The sequence below is a fragment of the Phacochoerus africanus genome, chromosome 10 (genome assembly GCF_016906955.1).
Source record: "Phacochoerus africanus isolate WHEZ1 chromosome 10, ROS_Pafr_v1, whole genome shotgun sequence".
In the NCBI taxonomy this organism is placed as follows: domain Eukaryota; kingdom Metazoa; phylum Chordata; class Mammalia; order Artiodactyla; family Suidae; genus Phacochoerus; species Phacochoerus africanus.
Window position 1 is genome coordinate 36393487 of NC_062553.1, and position 18318 is coordinate 36411804.

General features: G+C 38.9%; 1 protein-coding gene across 1 annotated transcript in view; it reads right to left on the reverse strand.

Moving 5' to 3' along the window:
* Positions 1-17238, reverse strand: part of GABRA2 (gamma-aminobutyric acid type A receptor subunit alpha2) — a 124543-nt gene extending 107305 nt beyond the window's left edge. Inside the window, exons 1-3 of the mRNA XM_047798646.1 lie at positions 16401-17238; positions 15345-15420; positions 12659-12774 (exon numbers count right to left, since the gene is read on the reverse strand). Of these exons, the coding sequence (XP_047654602.1) occupies positions 12659-12774; positions 15345-15415 (187 nt within the window). The 5' untranslated portion in view covers positions 15416-15420; positions 16401-17238. The remainder of the gene's footprint in view (positions 1-12658; positions 12775-15344; positions 15421-16400) is intronic.
* Between the last annotated feature and the right edge of the window lie 1080 nt (positions 17239-18318).

An 18318-nucleotide genomic window follows, 5' to 3' on the forward strand; every position in this document is an offset into this window, starting at 1 on the left:
TTTTTATGACTGTCCCCTGAGGTTGTACAACACAGCTGCCATAGCTGAGTATTTCCTTGCTATTCAAGGTGTGGCCCAAGGACCAGCAGCAATGGCATCACCTGAAAGCCTATTAGAATATGCAGTATCTTGAGGTTCACAGAGATTTACTTAATCAAGGTCTGCATTTTAACAATCATCATCCAGGTTACTTGTATGCAAATTAAATACAAGTTTAATTTGTATTAAAGTTTTGCAAATTAAAAATTTGCAAATTAAAGGTTCTGCAAATTAAAATTGAAGTTTTGCAAATTAAAAATTTGCAAAGTTTGCAAATTAAAGTTTTAAGTACTTTAGATATGGCAACTCCTCACTGGAATTAATATATTCCATTTTACAGAACAGGAAACTGAGGCACAAAAAGACTAAGTAACTTTTATTAGGATTAGTAAATGTGACAGGCATTGCCAGTAGCCTACTGAGTAGCCAACACATCTTCCTTCTTTCTAATAAATTCCTGATTTCATTTAAGGCAGTAATGTGCCCAACCCCAGGAAAAGCACTCATTTTCCCAGATGCTCTCCTAGCTTGAAATTAACTATGAGATAAATATGGACATCAGCTGCAAGTGCTGGGAAGGTTTATTTTTCTGATGATGGGAACTATTGGAATTGGCACCATCCCTTCCTTTCATTCCAATCTTCACCATGGATATGATAGCTGGAGCTGCAGCAGCCATTTGGGGACCACAAGGTAACGGCATAAGGACAGAAGTCGACAATAAGGAAGAGGAAGTGGAACACATTTTTTAAAAAAAATTCTAGGTACTTGATGTTCTTGGTGCCATCATTTAAGAACTCGGGACTAGGAGCCAACTGCCTCCAGACTTCTTGCTGTGAAAACAATTGATCCCTGCCGACATCACAGCAGATAGATTTTTCTGTCATTTTTAGACAAACACACCTTTAGCTGATAAAGTCTACCATGATATTCTTCTTTCACCTATGTTTTATTAGTTTATGCCAGTGTTACGGCGCAAGGTTTCCTTTGTTCCAATCGGCATTAAACGTGCACTATAAAAAGCCACTTGGGATTATGATGCCCTCTGCTAATGTCTTTGGATGGAAGTATGTAATATGTCACACCACCCTCTCTGAGCGTGTGGGGAAAATTACAGAAATGACAAACCACAAAACAGTTCCCTAAAGGGAAGGGATTTGATGAAGAGTCACTTTCTGCCCCACTAATTTTCATATCCACTCACTTAAACATGCACCTGAGCACTTTCCTTATCTACTGATAGATTTTGCTTAACCTCCCAGATGTTCTGAAGCAGCAGCAACAATTGCAGAAACTGCAGCTGTGCCCACAACTGGTAGCAGTCAGAGGTCCGAGAGTGACATGCCTGTATTAGAAGCTGTCACCAAAAAACGACAAAGACTAGATTAGGTGTGGCAGCAGCTAAAGAAGAGTGACAAAGGCAGGCAACATCAGTGAAACTAGCAGAACTGCATCTAAATATAAATACCTCCAGCCTGAGTCAGCATCGGGCCCTCCGGGGACTTCTCATCACCCCTTATTTCACAGATAGTAACATGAACCCTCAGTGACCCTCCCTGCTAATGCTGTGAGTCAGACCACGCTTGGTGGCAGCCCAAAACACCTCCAAGAGTTCCTCTGATTATCTGGGAGGCTTGAAAGAGTGAAAGTCAAAAGGGATTCTTTTGCTCCAGCAATATTCTCCTCACTACTTCATCCACCTAGTGTTCTCCTTTAAGAATTCAGACCCTATTAGGTGGCTGTACATGTTTTAAGAATAACAAGTGCATTTTTGATATTTATTCTATTTTAAATGGCAACATACTGTAACATAAGCACTATTGATAATAAGGCTCTGTGTATAGTTTTCTTCTTAGTTCTCTTTGATCCTGTAATTCCGTAATCATTACTAAAGGCAAAAGCTACTCAAAATGATAAAAGGATAGTCAGTTTTAGCTCTGGGGTATCAGGGGACTTTGTTCTCCTAGTAATGCTTTAATGAGAGCTGCCTTCACAATGGCTCTGCATTCACCCCCTTCCGTTCTTTTTCTCCACCTAAACCCACCACATTTACTCTCTTAAGAATCTAGAGTTTCTCTTCCTCTCAGAGCTGCTGGGTGATTCTTCTGCTGTTCTATGAAGCACAATCATCAGGCTCACATTTTTTGCTTCGATGCTTATCCTCTCACATGCCCTAGATAACTAATTAAATCTACCCTTCCACATTCCCCTTTACCCAACCTGACCACCAGCCTTTACAATTCCATTTTCTTTTAATTACGACTTCCTCTCTTGGTATCCACAAAGTTTTAATCTTCCTTGTAAACCTGGCTGGCATTTTAGCCCCCAAGTTCCGTTCTTGAGAAACCGGAGACTTTCTCTATGCAACTGCGGCAACAAAAATGAATTTGTTCCATTTATCCTCATTCTCTGACTATGGCTGATTTGTTTAATTCTCTCATAAAGGCTTCTAAAAAACTCATACGATTGAAAAAATGTGGCCCCTCCAACTCAAATATTTGAGTAGTAACTCAGCATTTTTGCTTCAAAATGTATTTACTCCTCAGGAGTAAACAGGAGGAAACCAGAAGCTTCTCTCTCAATCTTTTTCTAAACATTCCATGATGTTTGACTTCCTCATTCAAAACCATTCCTCCCATTTAAGCCTGAGTTCGCTTCAGTCCTGAAAAGTTTTTAATACACACACACCATCCAAAAAGCGCCTGGCCCTTTCACGTTCTTAGTGGAAGTCAAATGCCCTCTGGATACTTACGTCCTACTACAAAAAAATCTAGACTACGGGTTTGGAAATGTTCTAAAGAGACATTTATAATTTTTATCCTTTCTTCAACCTTCCTTAACCTTGTGACATAGCTTTATTCCTCTACTTAACAGACAAAATCCAATTGTACCATTCATTATATCATATTCCTAAAATAGTCATAAAATTTATTAGACTTTACTAAGCATCTCTACAAAATAGCTGAAAACAGCAGTATCTTTTTAACACAGAATGGATACTGTATCAGAAGAATAAAAACCTTACCTTTTCTTTCATTATGTTTAAATCAATTTAGTAATATTCTAACTAAACTATCCTCTAAGAATAATGAAATACTTTTATACAGAAAGAATAATGCCATACATGCTACTGGAATAATCTTTGTGTTACATTTTGCATTTATTCTCCTAAAAAGGAACTTCCATCCTGAATGTTAGCAAAGTATTTATAAGAATGCTCTTATAATAAAGTACTATATTTTTTAATTTTGTGCCAAACTATTTTTTTTGTTTTTAAGGGGCATGTTTTAAATATTTAAATAAACAGAAAATGTAAAAAAAATAAAAATAAAAATGGACATCACTTAATTCACATTAAGATGAAGATGGACTCATACTTTTCTACCTGCTAGTTTTTTAATTTGTTAAAAAGATATAATAAAAATACATGAAGACATCAAAACTACTACCTAAGGTAAGTTACTTAAAATGCAAAAACCCAATGGAGAATTTGAAGGGATCTATATGTATCTTATAAATTGATATCCAAAATTTGATGAGCTTCTATATGAAATCTCTTGAGATTTAAACATGAATTTTATTTTTTGTGATACTATACTTCTAAATTATAAGATCTGTACCTTGAGGAATGAGTTCAAGTTAAGAACAAGTTTTTGGAATTCTGCGTTGGGTCAGGAACATTAAAACCTCAAAGGAAATATATTAAATACTTATAATATTACAACTCATGTCATTTATTTTTTATTTCACAGGGCAGGTCTAGTTATTATTTAAATCATCTGCAGCTCAAAACAGATTAAGATGAGGCAGAAAATAAGTTTTCCTTAGAAAGAGAACTGAGGAGTTATCCAGAGGTTTTGACTGGAATTAACTCTTACCACACTACATTTAAGAAAGCCACTCTTGCCAAAAATGCTCTCAACACCACAGCTACAGACACGAAAGACATACTCTCCGGAGGTTACACTCTTCTGTAGATATCACAGCAATATCACAGATATTACTCAGTCTGCAGTAAGAATATCAGAAATCACTCTTTATGAGAAAAGATTTACAGTTCAATAAAGAAAAACAGAGTAATTACACAATATTCTTAATTTAGAAGAGAAAGAAGAGGCCACTGTTAAGACACCTGAAAGACAGAAAGAACCAAAATATAGTATAATACGAATTTCTTCAAAGACTTGGTCCTGCTCATCATAGTATTTCCAGCATTTATAGCAAGACCCAGCAAATCCTTGACTCCTGGCAAGAAACAAATGAATAAATGCACTCTGCTTATAGAGACAGACCTTTGGCTATTTCCAGTGGTATGATGCAAGTAAAAGTGATTCTTTACCTCGCTCAACTCGAATAGCATGGTCTTATAATGGAACATGTACTGTTTCATTTTGAGAACCACACTGTACCTGCCTTGTCTGCCCGCCTAGGGGCTTCTTCCCTGGAGGCCCACACCACACCTTGTACGGCTTTAGATCCTACAGTGTCTCACATATTATAAGCCTTCAATATACTTGTGTTAGGGAACAGACTACTAGAATAATGCCATTTGACTCTTTTCATGTTCATACATTGAAGAGTAATGAATTGCTGGATACACAAGCTGTCCACCTGGCCATCTCCACTATCAGTATAGATTTCTACAACATGATTGAGCTGTAGCAATCAAAAAAATAACACAAAAACAAATGGATCGGTCACGCTTCTGGTCCAATTTACTACTGTGTATTAAAGAGTAAAAAAAATGAAAAGCATTGATTGCACCTGAGCTTAAAAGCTAGCGAGAAAACAACACAGGGAGTGAGGCAGGCTTGTGCTTGAAAGAACAAAAATAATAATCCCTCAAAATTATGACTGAGGGCAATGCCTTTCTAGCAGCAATGGTTGAGAGAAGCAATGCTATTAGTCGAAATTGTTTTAAGGTGACAACAAAGCCTTAATGTCAGTTCACTAAAACACGGGTTGGAAATTCCTTGATGGGCTAGCATTAAGGATCCAGCTTTGTCACTATTGGGGCTCAGGCCACTGCTTTGGTGGGGGTTCAGTTCCTGGCCCAGGAACTTTTGCATGCCACGAGTGTGGCCAAAAAAACTAAAAAGGGTCCTATCCTCTGGGTCAGGTACTTCAGTGATGTCCCCTTGAATATTGCATGAGCTGCTCTTTGGGAAGAAAGTGCCACCATCTAATCTAATGTATCCCCTTCTGCTCTGAATGCACTCACTGTGCCTTTCCTATAAAATAATCACAAGCTACATATGTAATTAAAAGAGCAAACTGAGAAAGAGTTCTTACAAAACCTCACTCTAACCATTTCTGAAGAAGCCTGTCTTAGTATCATTCCCTGATAGGGAGTGGGAAAATAATACACAGCTTTAGAATAAGGGTGCATGGAAACACTAAGCTGATTCTTGATCTGTTTAGAAATATTAAAAAGAATCCAGGAGTTCCCACCGTGGTTCAGCTGTAATGAACCCGACTAGTATCCATGAGGACATGGGTTCAACCCCTGGCCTCGCTCAGTGGGTTAAGGATCCAGCATTGCCGTGAGCTGTGGTGTATGTAGGTCGCAGACATGGCTCAGATCCCGCTTTGCTGTGGCTGTGGCGTAGGCCAGCAGCTGCAGCTCCAATTCAGCCCCCAGCTTGAGAACTTCCATATGCCACGGCTGCGACCCTAAAAAGACAAAAAAAAAAAAAGAATCCAAAAGTATCCATGTAATATTACCATCTTTCTAGTTTAAGCTAGCATGCACTGTGAGAAAGCCCATACTATTTCCAGGCTGGAAAGAGACTACTCGGACAGGCCCCAGACAAAATTGAAGGAACTGATTTTGAAAGTCACATCCAGAATTTCCAGCCTCCCAAACAGCCTCCCACTTCAAGCAACTAGCAACGTTCTCGTTCTGTTTCATGCCTCCCACAAAAGAATTTTAAGGAAAGAGGAAATGAAAAAGAACTTGATATCGATCACTTATACATTTACCGAAAGGTACTTACACACGTATATGAAGTCATCTCAATTTATTTTCATTTTCTCACTCATGAAATAAACAAACCTAGTGTTTCCTGTGACCTTTAGGCAAATTCAAGTGGGTGAAGATCTGGTGGCAGAAATGAGAAAGGCTCTGACATCTTCTTATGCCTCAGGCTTCAAATATGAAGGTTTTACCCCACTCCAGGCACCCTGGGGGGCCTCAGAGGGCTGAGTCAGAAGGGCGTGGGGAAACTAGGTTATCCGCTGCCTTGTGCCTCTTCAGAAGCATCAGCCCCAATCACAGCTGCTAAATGAGGAGAATGCCAAGCATCACAGCTTTTAAGTAGAAGCCCAATACCTGTATTTTACCTGCCTCCATTGAGACAAGGCCTCTATTGCATTCACAGTAGAAATAGCAGTAGAACCAACAATAACAGCAATAATATCTACAAGTATTGAGTGCCTTCTCTGCTTGCCAGACACTCCAAAGGATTTAGATGCTGAAAAAAATTTTAAAATTAAATCCTTAACAAACCAACATCACATACTTTTACTCCCCTCATTTCACAAATAAAGAAACCAAAGCAAGGAGAGGTTGAATACATGCTAAAAGTTCCATAGTTAATATGGGGGGGGGCAACAGAATGCAAATTCATAGAGGTTAGTATTCATAGCCACTGATCTGAACCTTTACTTTATAAAATAATATGATACTAATTCTGAGGTCAGACTCCCTCTTAGGTTCTGGGAGAGACCAGATTCCTTTAGTTAATTTTTGCCCACTGAATATCCTATATTTTATTTTTACAAATTTGAGAGCAGTAAAATTCCTAGAAATCTATTATCATCCATCTCTCTCCAGCCTGAAGATAAATATCAAAAAGTGAAGTTGAGAACTGACCTTCAGTCCCTAAGTCTAAAACCCGACATCATGTTTTTCATGGCTTTAAGCAAGAAGTGTCTTCAAGTTTTCAGAGTACAAAACAAAAGCACTGGGAGAAAATATTCTATCTAGACAAGGTCCTTGAAACAGCTTTTCAAAATGCAGTTAAGCATGGTGCTCAATCTGGATTTTCCAGACTGAATCTATAATTTAGATACCAAGCCTTGTCACTTCTAATAGTTGTCACTGTTGAGCACTGTGGATGTTAGCTGTCATAAATATACATAGCCTGTCGTCTACACATTCGCTTTTTCAATGACCCCATAAAACTGGTCCAAAAAACAATTGTTGCTCCTTTTATTCCGTTAACAATTTGAAAGCCTCTTATAGAATGTGAAAAATCCATAAGTGGTACCCAAGTTATTAGCGCCAATGACTAAAATGAAGACAAAAGGAAAACTTGATTTCGTTATTAGTTCTAGCTCATTTGAATGAACAGACTTGGTAGATAAGAAAGCAGACTCATCTCAGGTTTTCAGACTTACAAGGAAGTATGCCAAACCAAATGCACACAAGGCCTACCAATATTTTCTTGGCATGTTTTCAAGGATCCTACCTTCTAAGATGATGTGCTCCTTGAAAAACTCCCCTCTGCTATTCCTAACAATACTAACACCTGTCAATTGTATGCAACATTATGCTTTCTTAAAATTTTTAATTAACATGAACCACACCATATCCTTGTGCAATAAATAGAATAACTAGACTCTCTCCTCTAATTATACAGATGAGTAAATTAAGGCAGAGATGGGATAAATGAATCACCCAAAATCACACAGTTAGTTCAAGGTAGAATTATAGTTAACATAAGTCAGGAGTTTGAATAACCCATATAATAATTATTTCCAGGAGTTCCTGCTATGGCACAAAGGGATTGGTGGCGTCTTGGAACCACTGGGATGCCGGTTCGATCCCCAGCCCTGGCATTCTGCAGCTGTGGCTTAAGTTGCAACTGTGGCTAGGATCTGATCCCTGGCCCCGGAACTCCACATATCGAGGGGTGGCCAAAATAAATAAGTAAATAAAATAAAGGGGATTTATTTTTTTTTAATTATTTCAATTCACCAAAAATCAGCCTAAACTAGACTGATGCTAATAGTGAAAGGCCAGTATGTTAATTAAATGATAATTGTCCCAATGATCTCAAGGATAAGGCACGACATATAGTTGATTCTTTTCATGGCAGCATACTAAATAAAATAAAATAAATAAATAAAATTAAAATCCATTCAAGAAATATTTAATCCCATGCTCACTATGTGCCAGGCACTGTTCTAGACGCTAGGGAGCCAATCAACGAAACACAGGCCAAAATTCCTGATCTCTATTAACCTACAGTCTAGCAAAAAACAAACAAACAAAAAAATAAGCAGTTGACACAATGATAAAAAATTAGACTGTATATCAAAAGTATACAAAATATCCTGTATTTATAAGGATAAAATGAAACTAAGTAAGAAGAATCAGAATTGCTAGGGGATGCACATGTCATAGTATTTATTAGATTGGTCAGGGCAGACCTCACTGAGAAGGTGTGATCAAGGGATGCCAGGGAAGGGGAAGAAGCTCCAAGGAGCATCCTGGTGTGTTCACAGAACAGGAAGGAAGCCAGTGTGACTGACAGGGGTCTCAGAAAGAAGAGTTGTGTGAGGTAAGGCCAAGGAAAGATTAGGAAAACAGATCATGCAGGGCCTTAGAGGCCACTGGAAGAAATCTGTTTTTTATCCTGACTGAAGTAGAGAATACTGCAGGATCTTGAGCAGTTCAGTGATGGGATTATACCCAGAGTTTAAAGAGGATGCATAGCTCTGTACACCTTAAATGTATACAGTTCTGTATGGCAACTATACCTTAATAAAACTAGAAAAAAAGAGAGAGAGAAGACCCATAGTTACTTTTTGTTTTGGTTTGTTTTGTTTGGTTTGTTGGGCCACATCTGAGGCATATGGAAGTTCCCAAGCTAGGAGTCAAATTGGAGCTGTAGCTGCCGGCCTACGCCACAGCGACACGGGATCTGAGCCACATTTGCGACTTACCCCACAACTCATGGCAACACCACATTCCTTAACCCACCGAGCAAGGCCAGGGATCGAAGTCATATCAGGTTCATAACCTGCTGAGCCACAATAGGAATTCCAACCCCCCCCTGCATTTTTTTCATAGTTATTTACGAAATACCTTAAAGTGCCTTAAAATATTATCACTCAATGTATTACATAATCTTTGTCATATATATGAATCTCATTTTACCCTCTTCCCCTCAGAATAAAATACTATTATTCCAATTTTTCTTAAGAAAATATCAAGGTTCAGAATGGCTAAGTAATGTGTCTGGGATAAAAATCTAGTAAATTGTAGAGCCAGATGAAAAGAACAATTTTTCTACTCTTGATCCAAAACTGATTGCTCTTTCCTATGTACTCATGTACACTAAAATTACAAAGGAAAAAATAATAATAATTATTGAGATTAATTATCCAGATTATCCATCAATAAAGATGTTCCGTTTGATATATTAAAGCTGAATCATTTTTCCTTATAATTAATTTCTAGAACATAATGATACAAATAATTCCCCTGAACTTTCTATTGGAAATGACATATGAACATTCAGGCAACGAATTTTGGACACAAAAGCACCATAATAATAACTGAAACTTATAGCAGTATATTTCCAAACATCCTCAGAGTCTTCTAGATATTGTTATGTATTAACTACCCCCTATACCAGTCACTGTGTTAAATCCTTTGCATATATCATTTTACTTAATGTTCATCCAAACTCCTAAGAACAGTAATAGTAATCCCATTTTATAGCTCACAAATGTGGCCCCAGAGAGACAAAGTATGGAAAGGTCAAAGGACCGCTCAGTATTGAGCTGGGATTTTTACCTAAATCTCTACAATCTAAAGTTAGGTTCTCTTCACTAAGCCACCCTACCTTCCTAAAGCATAATGTTTGACATATCGCCTCAACATTCCCATTTAAAAGGTCAGCCAAATGTGAGTGGCCCCATTTTACAGATGATTAACTGGTCATAGAAAAGTTAATCAAGCAATCAGCATTTATTTTATGGCCACCATATGCAAATCAGTATTTGGTTACCGTAAGTACAGAGGATTTATGATACAATATCTTGCTTCAATAAGTTTACAATCTTGTTAAGGTAACAAGAGACACATAAAAAGGTAATAAATAATCCAGGAGAGCACATAATAAGTACCAAATGAGATACAGGGCCAACAACAGCTAACGAAATGCAACAAGGAGAAAATTGAATATGGGTGCTTCAATTCAGTTAAGAAAGATTGTTACTAAAAAGGACCCAAGTTGAGGTAATCTTCACAGGAGCTGTAGGGTTAGACCAACAGAGAGGAAAAATATGATCAAGAGCCAGGGGAGCAGATATGAATCCATTACCAAGAGAAAATGAATGGACGCCTTTGAAGTACAGGATGGATGGATGGATGGATGGCGAAGTAAAAAATGAAGCCAGGGAAGTAAACTGTAAAGACCTTGATTGTCACAGTAGAAAACTATGGGAGGAGGAAAGGAATTGACTGTGTTTAACTACTAGTATGTGGCACTTGCTTTGTGTACACTTTGGTTTATACAATCTTCTCAACAACTCTACAAGGTAGAAAGTAAATATATCATGGCCATTTTACAGAGATTACCTGGCCAAGGCACTGTTTGGGATGCATCAGTGGAGCAGAAATTCTAATCTAAAACTATATCGATGCAAGGCTTATATTCCCTCCACTACCCCCTCCCAACATGGCCATCTATGGAGGCAATGGTAAGCCACTGAAGTTATCTGATCAAGAAAAGAGAGTGACATATGAAAAGCACTGACTAAAAGAAGACCAATCTGACTGTGAGATATTAGCATATGTCCGATATCAGAGACGGACTGGGGAAGGAAGATACCAGGCAAGAAGAGCCACTTTGTCTATTGTAATAACCTACAGAATGAGTACAACCATCTGTATCTGAATCCTGACAATGCAAGTAAAAAGAATGGAAGAGATATTAAAAGAGAACTGTGAAGAGATAAATAGCAATACCTATGTCCTACAACAGGTAGTTTTACTTTCCCAACTACATGCCCACAGTGTAAATATTTCTCCTAAAAACTCAGAGGCAAAATCCAATATCTAGCTCAAATATTTTAAGGGTTTTTTTTGTTTGTTTGTTTGTTTGGACAGCACATGATTTATTTAAAAATAATAAAATCCATGCCTTAGGAAAAATATCTGCCTTAGTACAACCTACCTCTCAAGCCATCATGAATTATGACAGCCTCAAGTTAGGCATATTCCTATTGTATGAGTTTAACATTAGTTCCTTGCTCTATATGCTAACAAGGACAGTAATTCCTTACATTTGTAGTCATTAGACATGTTAATTACTAAGGAACTCTTCTCCTCCTTTATGTTCCTGGACTGAGTGAGAGATACAATGTGTCATTCTTCGGAACATTATTTTTCCCCAGCACTTCTCTCTTAAAATATGAGCGTATCCACTCAGGATTTAAGTCAAAAATGAATAGCACTTTAATAGCATATTATTTAAAACCAAGTTGGGTCTTTTCCAACCTTTTCCAGCTCCTAGAGTTAACCACCCATATTTTTCAAAGACACTATTTACATAAATTTCCAGGCATTCAGTCAATACACATCTTTTCAAGCAACTTAATATTGCAAAGTTGCCAACCTGGTAATAGTCAGGCTAACTAATATAAGCCTTTAGTTAATATCAAGGGTTCAACTAATTTGTCTTAATTTTAAATTAATTATTAAACTGCACATCCTAATAAGTAAAATATACATTTGGTAAATGAGTGTATGTATACATACACACACACACACACATATATATATATATGATGTTAGAATTGATGAGTAACAACATTATGACTCAGAGTCCTTTTAGGAATTACACGCCTACCCTACTTTGACCTAATCTCCTTAGTATCACCCAACTATGCTGAAGGATAATTAAAATTTAACATTTTAATCAAGTCTAATTTAATTTACCTTTATGGATAAAAATAAATTTGTTTTTCTAAGTTGAAAATGAACATCTAAATTTGAAATCAAACTGTGCCACAACCCAATAAACTTAGGCCTACAGCTAAAGTATATGCAAAATGTCTTTGATTGTTTCAAGAATGCCAAATGGGTGCTGTATTTTATAAACGTCGCATGTATGTGTAAAGAAATATCATCACAGAATCCTGATAACTGTATTTGCTAAAAGACAACACAGATATTCCTTTATTTTTTTTATGTTCCTCATTTCTATGTATCCATACCCATGTGAAAACAGGCATCTGTAAAATTCAATGAAGGAAACCAAAGATACTACAGAAGCATATCTGCCCAATGATGTCACGCTTTCACATATTCTAAGTTTGAAAAATTTAGCCATTATAACTAAACTAATTTAAAATCTATTCATGCACAACGTGTGGGCTCTATATGACTTCAGGTATTCTATAAAAGGTATGTTAAATACATTATGCATGTATAAAAGGAATCAGAGATGATATTTATTTCATATACCTTATTTTCTATTATCTATGTTTTTTAATATGTGGCAGTGCATTCACATATAAAATGTATTAAAATATAAATATTACCCTTATCTCTTAAAGGCATTATTTTGTCAGAGTTTAAGAAAAGGAAAACTATTTTTACCTCCCAGTCCTGGTCTAAGCCGATTATCGTAACCATCCAGAAGTCTGTCTAGAATTCTTGTAAAGATGGTAATGTTATTTTTAGCCTCATCTTCTTGGATGTTAGCCAGCGCCAACCTAAACAGATAATTTTACAAGCTGATATATATACATATGTGTATTTTGCAAGTGCCAACATGCTCTTCTTCTTTGATTTGAATTATAAGCCTCCCTAAGCTATCAGTGCCACCCATTTTCCTTCTTTTTTTTTTTTTCATGTTTATAAATACCCATGTGTCTATGGGAAAGGTAAACATGCTGTTGGAAACGGATAATAACTACTAAATTATCAGAAAGTCTGATGTCAAAATTATTTCATATTTCTACCACTTAGCATTCTGTGTGGACTATTCACTTTTTTCTAACATCTATTCCCTAGACTATCCTATGATTGTAGATTATCACCTGCAGTTACTATTAATAATGTTATTCCGCATCTACAAAGGTACAGAAACCAAATAATTCTTCAGTGATTTAAATATTAATTGGAAATTAAATTCCTCCCTTGGAGGTACGCAATTTTTCTAGCTTCCTCACGAACGTCTTCTCTTTTTATGTCTTTTTCTCTTTTAAACCAAGATGATTTCCTTACTTGGGGTATACCTCCACCCAATGGCCAAGTGCAATATAGACATCAGGGAAACTCTGCTGGCTGTGTTCCAGGCTCCACTGTAGCCAGGAGGTGGAGGTGGGCTCTGAAAGGATTAACAGCACACACACACAGCTGCAGAGAGCCTTGGAGGAGTACCCCTCCTGGCTGGTCTTGAGGAGAGTGACAGAGGTCATTCAAAGATTAAAATGCCCAGCTACTTTGTGTGTGTGTGTGTGTGTGTGTGTGTGTGTGTGTGTGAGAGAGAGAGAGAGAGAGAGAGAGAGAGAGAGAGAGAGAGAGAGAGAGAGAGAGAGAGAGAGAAATTTGCAGGAGGAATAAATGGTTTTAAAACACCGGAAGAGGGCTAGAAACAGTGATTCTCTCCATTATTTCTCCATCAGAAAGCCAGAGACCTGATTTTGTGACATCCAGCAATTTGGTGCAGAAGCAACTGGATGTATAAAACAGAATGTCCCTTTTCACTGCCATTTTTTTTCCCCCAGAATGATTCAGAGATTTAAATTACTGGCCCCAAAAAAGAATCATTTATATAATAGAATAAAATACTGGCATGAGCATTACTGGTCAAATATAGAACAGAAAACTAGTAGAAGGAAATATGGTTAAGTACTGAGGATTTTCAGTGATTATTAACTGACCATGGTTTGTTCACTCCTTCAAAATCAATGATTATATGTAATTGCAATCAGATCAAGGTGTATTGTGTGAAATATCATTGACGGAATTCATTTGCATTTAAATGATTACTCAGCCAGGAGCTAAAAATAGTCATGGTTCATCAAAAATTGGTAACCAACTTCAAATATTCTCTTGAGAGAAAATATCAAAATACTGACATAAAGACAAACATCTTTAAATTATGTAAGCAAACTAGTTCATATCTTTAAGCCTCAAAAGTTTCCATATTGCCTTAAGCTCATTTTAAATCCAATCACCAAGACAGTCATAAAGTTCCATTTAGAGATTTTCACTGGAGAGTGTTTTTTAATCTCATGTGACATTTTCTTTCTAAAGTCAATATTAAGATGTTAATGAGGTGATATATTCAAATTTAACATAAAGCTTTATAAAGAGGTTTCTTCTAAATTTTAGAATATATCTTCATACTTTGACAATTACTCAGACAGAAAAATGAAAATTTAAAAGAGAAATAAAGGTATCATAAAATCATAAGGACTAAATTTTTAAGGGAATGGTTACATGGATATTCTTATGAGTTTTAAATTTTAAGTGCTCTGGTATTTTGAAAACCATACCCTAAATTCAGGCAAAAAATAAAAGATGCCCACTGATGATAAAAATCAGAAAAGACTACAATTAAGATGAAGTTGCTGGAAGCAATAGAAATTAAATCTCATGTTCATAGAATTGTATTCACAGGCACAACAGAATTTGCTACATTTTCAAAATAAGCACTTTTTATGATAGCACCATTTTAGGAATAAAAGATCTCTAAATAATATGAAAAGTTGATTAATCAAGCTTTTGTTTTATTGTTTGTGATTGTGAAGTTGTATACTACCTCCACCTAGAGGTTTAAGACACATACATCATTTGGGTTTTCTATGCTGACTAAAAGAGCCAAAATCATTCAAGAAAAAAAGGAAAGAAAGAGAGAAAAAGAAAAAACAAATTAACACTCAAATTACTTTAGCCTGTGCTTTTCTGTTTGGCTTAAAGGAAACCTATTGGCTTCTTTCATGATTCTGGTATCATTACAATCCCATATAACAACCACTTCAATTCCCTGCAAAATCATGCCACTCAAAGGATGTTCTTCTCTCCTGTGACTTTTTTTTTTTTTTTAGAAAATGTCTGTATTCACTTTCATATTTAATCCTTAAAAACACGAAGCAGCAAACTTTTAATAGTCTCTGACCCTTCATAGTTCTATTCACTGGTACAACCTCTTTTCATTAGAAATGATCTTTTAAAATACTTCAGCTTCTCAAAAGCCACCTCTGTATTAAGGACATTCAAGAAACACACCTTTACCCTGATTTTAAAATGTCAGTATGGTAAATAATTGTCTCACCTGGCTGGGTCCCACACCAAGAAAACAAAAAGCAGCAACTGCATGTTGGAGATGTTCAGTTTCCTCTTCATCACCACTGTTTTAAAGTCAAGGAAGAAAAACAAAATACACTTAAAATTACATTCAATCCCACCCTCCAAATACCCCAAAAGAATGTCAGTTCAACTGGGAATTGGAGTTAAAGCTATAGAGATTATTCTAGTGGAGCGTGTGTAGAGTGTGATGATTGGAAGAGGGTTTTTTCTTTCTTTTTTTCTTCTTTTTTCTCTTGACAGAAAGATGATCAAATCATCAGACTTTGCTCTGCCAGGAACTTCCCCCAGCCCCATCGTCAGCAAACACTATTTTGTGCACACGTAATAACACACGGTACTGTGCACTGGCATAGGAGCTGGAGGAAAGAATGGGTTAGAGGGGAGAAGGAAAAAGGGGAGGAGAGATGGGTACTTCAGGCCACAATCCCCTCAGCCAAGACCACCCCCGCAACCATAGTGGGAAAAGCAAGGGGCAGCCAGCCCACTTTTTTCGATTATTATTCTTTCATTACAGTGAACTGCAGTCCTCAAGTCTCCACTAGTTTTATTCCCTCTGAAATAAAAATAAAATAACCTCCCTCCCTGCCCATCCACAGTTGCCCACGACCACGTCTCGGAGGCAGCCTGGTTCGGATTAACTGCTGCGAAACGACGCGTTTGACAGCTGTTCCGGAGCCAAGGACCACAATCCCAGCAGGAGCGTGAGGCTCCGGGATCCAGCAGAGGCAGGCAGGCAGTAGCGGTCACAGTGTGCAAAGTTGAAGACTGTAAAAGAGCCAGTCTAACGTGCCGCCGGGCGGGCGGCTCGAATCTTAGGGTAGTTGCAAATAGGCTTCTGATAAGCAGTATGGCAATTGTTTTTTAAAGGTGCTGGGGAGGAGGGGGCGACCTGAGCCTCCTGGATTTCCAGGGAGCATCGGAGAGTGAGGGGTGGTGGGGTGGGGAGAGATGAGCCGCGCATGGGAGGCAAAGGTAAATGGGGAAGCAAGGTCCCTAATGGGAACAACGTGTGCAACCTTACCTGAAATAGCAAGCAGAATTGGGTGTTTTCCTCCCTTTGCCCTGATCCTGAGGAGACGGGAAACTTGAGAAAGGGGAGAGAGGGACTGACTGCAGCAGCCCGGCGAGCGGGAGCGATAGGCTGGTGGAAGCCGAAGGAGAGCGGGAGGAGCGGCGGCGGCGGCGGCGGCGGCGCGCGGAGTAGAAGGAGGCAAAGGCGTCCGTAGTGGCGGTGATGGGCGGAGGAGAAGGAAGAGGAGGAGGGGGAAGCGTTGGCAGGAGCAGGCGGGGTGGGGGAAGCGAGCGGAGGCGCTGTGCGCGCAAGCAGCGGCGGGCACGAGCCTCACGCCTGGAGGAGGAGCCAGGCCCGGGAGGAGGGCTAAAGAGGTTCCCGGGGACACAGGGACCCCCCCCCTCCACCCCGCCCCGGATCCCGAGTAACAGCCGGCTCTCCGCTGGGCACCCGCAGCGGCGCAGTCCCGGGCAGTCGCGAGCGCGCGGGTGCGCTCGGAGCACAGCTCCCGCGCCCACGCCTCGCCGGAGGAACAGAGCCCACGCGCCGCCCGGGACGATGCCCCGCGGCCGCCTGCTGGGGCTTCTCCAAGGCTCCAAGGTTCTTGAGGGGGGCTGCGGGCGGGTGCTGGTGCGCAGTCGGGAATGCATGTGAGTCTGTGCAGCCCTAGATCCCCCCACCCCCAACCCCAAGCCTCGCCATGCTGCCTGCCCGCCCCGCAACGTGCCCGGGTTCTGGAACGACGTCGCTGCCAAGGAGAGGGACCGCTCCCGCTGGAGGGCGAGGGGACTAATCACGCTTGTAGTTGGTCATCAGCGTATCCTCGCAGGACCAAGTTCAAGGCATGTTGAGTGGAATCAGACAGCAGGAAGTTTCTTTGATTTCCTGAGCCCTCTACATGCACCGCTCATTCCTTCACACTCCTGCAATCTGAACCAATTTCCCTTCAAAACTCTGAGGGCTGGAGACTTCCCTGGAGCCGGTCAGTAAGGTGCATTTGCAGATTAAACACACTGGGAATCCGCTCATGTTCAGCGATTCTTTTCACAAGCGTCCTCCCTACCTGGTGACCAAACTCAATCAACAGCTCTAAAAAGTTTACATCTTCTCCCAATTACCCGCACCCCACCACCTCCACCCCCAGCAAAAAGGGACCTGCTTTGTTTCTACTACCTCTGAAAGTTTCTTCTCCAGAAGGGGAACGTAACTACTTTTGAGATTTTCCCCTTTTAGGGGTTTTGCTGACATAGAAACCTGTTGTAATTTCAGTTCCACCGCACACCTTCAACATTGCGTTTAATCTGTCTCATTTCTCTTCTATTTTTTATCTGCGGCGATAAAATCCAAATGTGCAACTTGAACAACAACAAAAAAAGAGACAGTTTCCTCTTTGTACTGCACATACGCCGGAACGTTATGCATATCCTACTAAGGCAAAACAGGTGTTTGTCTCTTCGAGAAGTTGGTATAAATATTAGACATTTTGAAAGGAAAAAAACAGTATGCTGATATGTTTCTGTAGTTTTTACATTCAGTCAATATATATCAAACATTACTTTCGTTAGTTATGAACCCCAAATCCAGATGTTTTTCCTAGAAGGCGCAGTTTTCATAACAACAGTCTCTTTTAATCTACAGTACATTTTAGCTTTGCTTTGAAGATTATGTGAGGAGAGTAAAACCTGTACATTGTAAATATTTCAAGCTGTTCTTTTTAACCTATTAATCACCACTTTCTGAAAGAGCATTTAATAAGCTACAACCTAAACAAACACTTGCTCTATTTAGCTGCCTTGGTGAAGGATGGAACACCACCCAGCTTTCTCTTCCATCATTAATATTCCCTTCCTGACTTGCCCACTGCAGAGTCTAATTGAAATTCACAGAGATAAAAAGCATGCCATTTAAAACCTTGCAACTAGGGAAT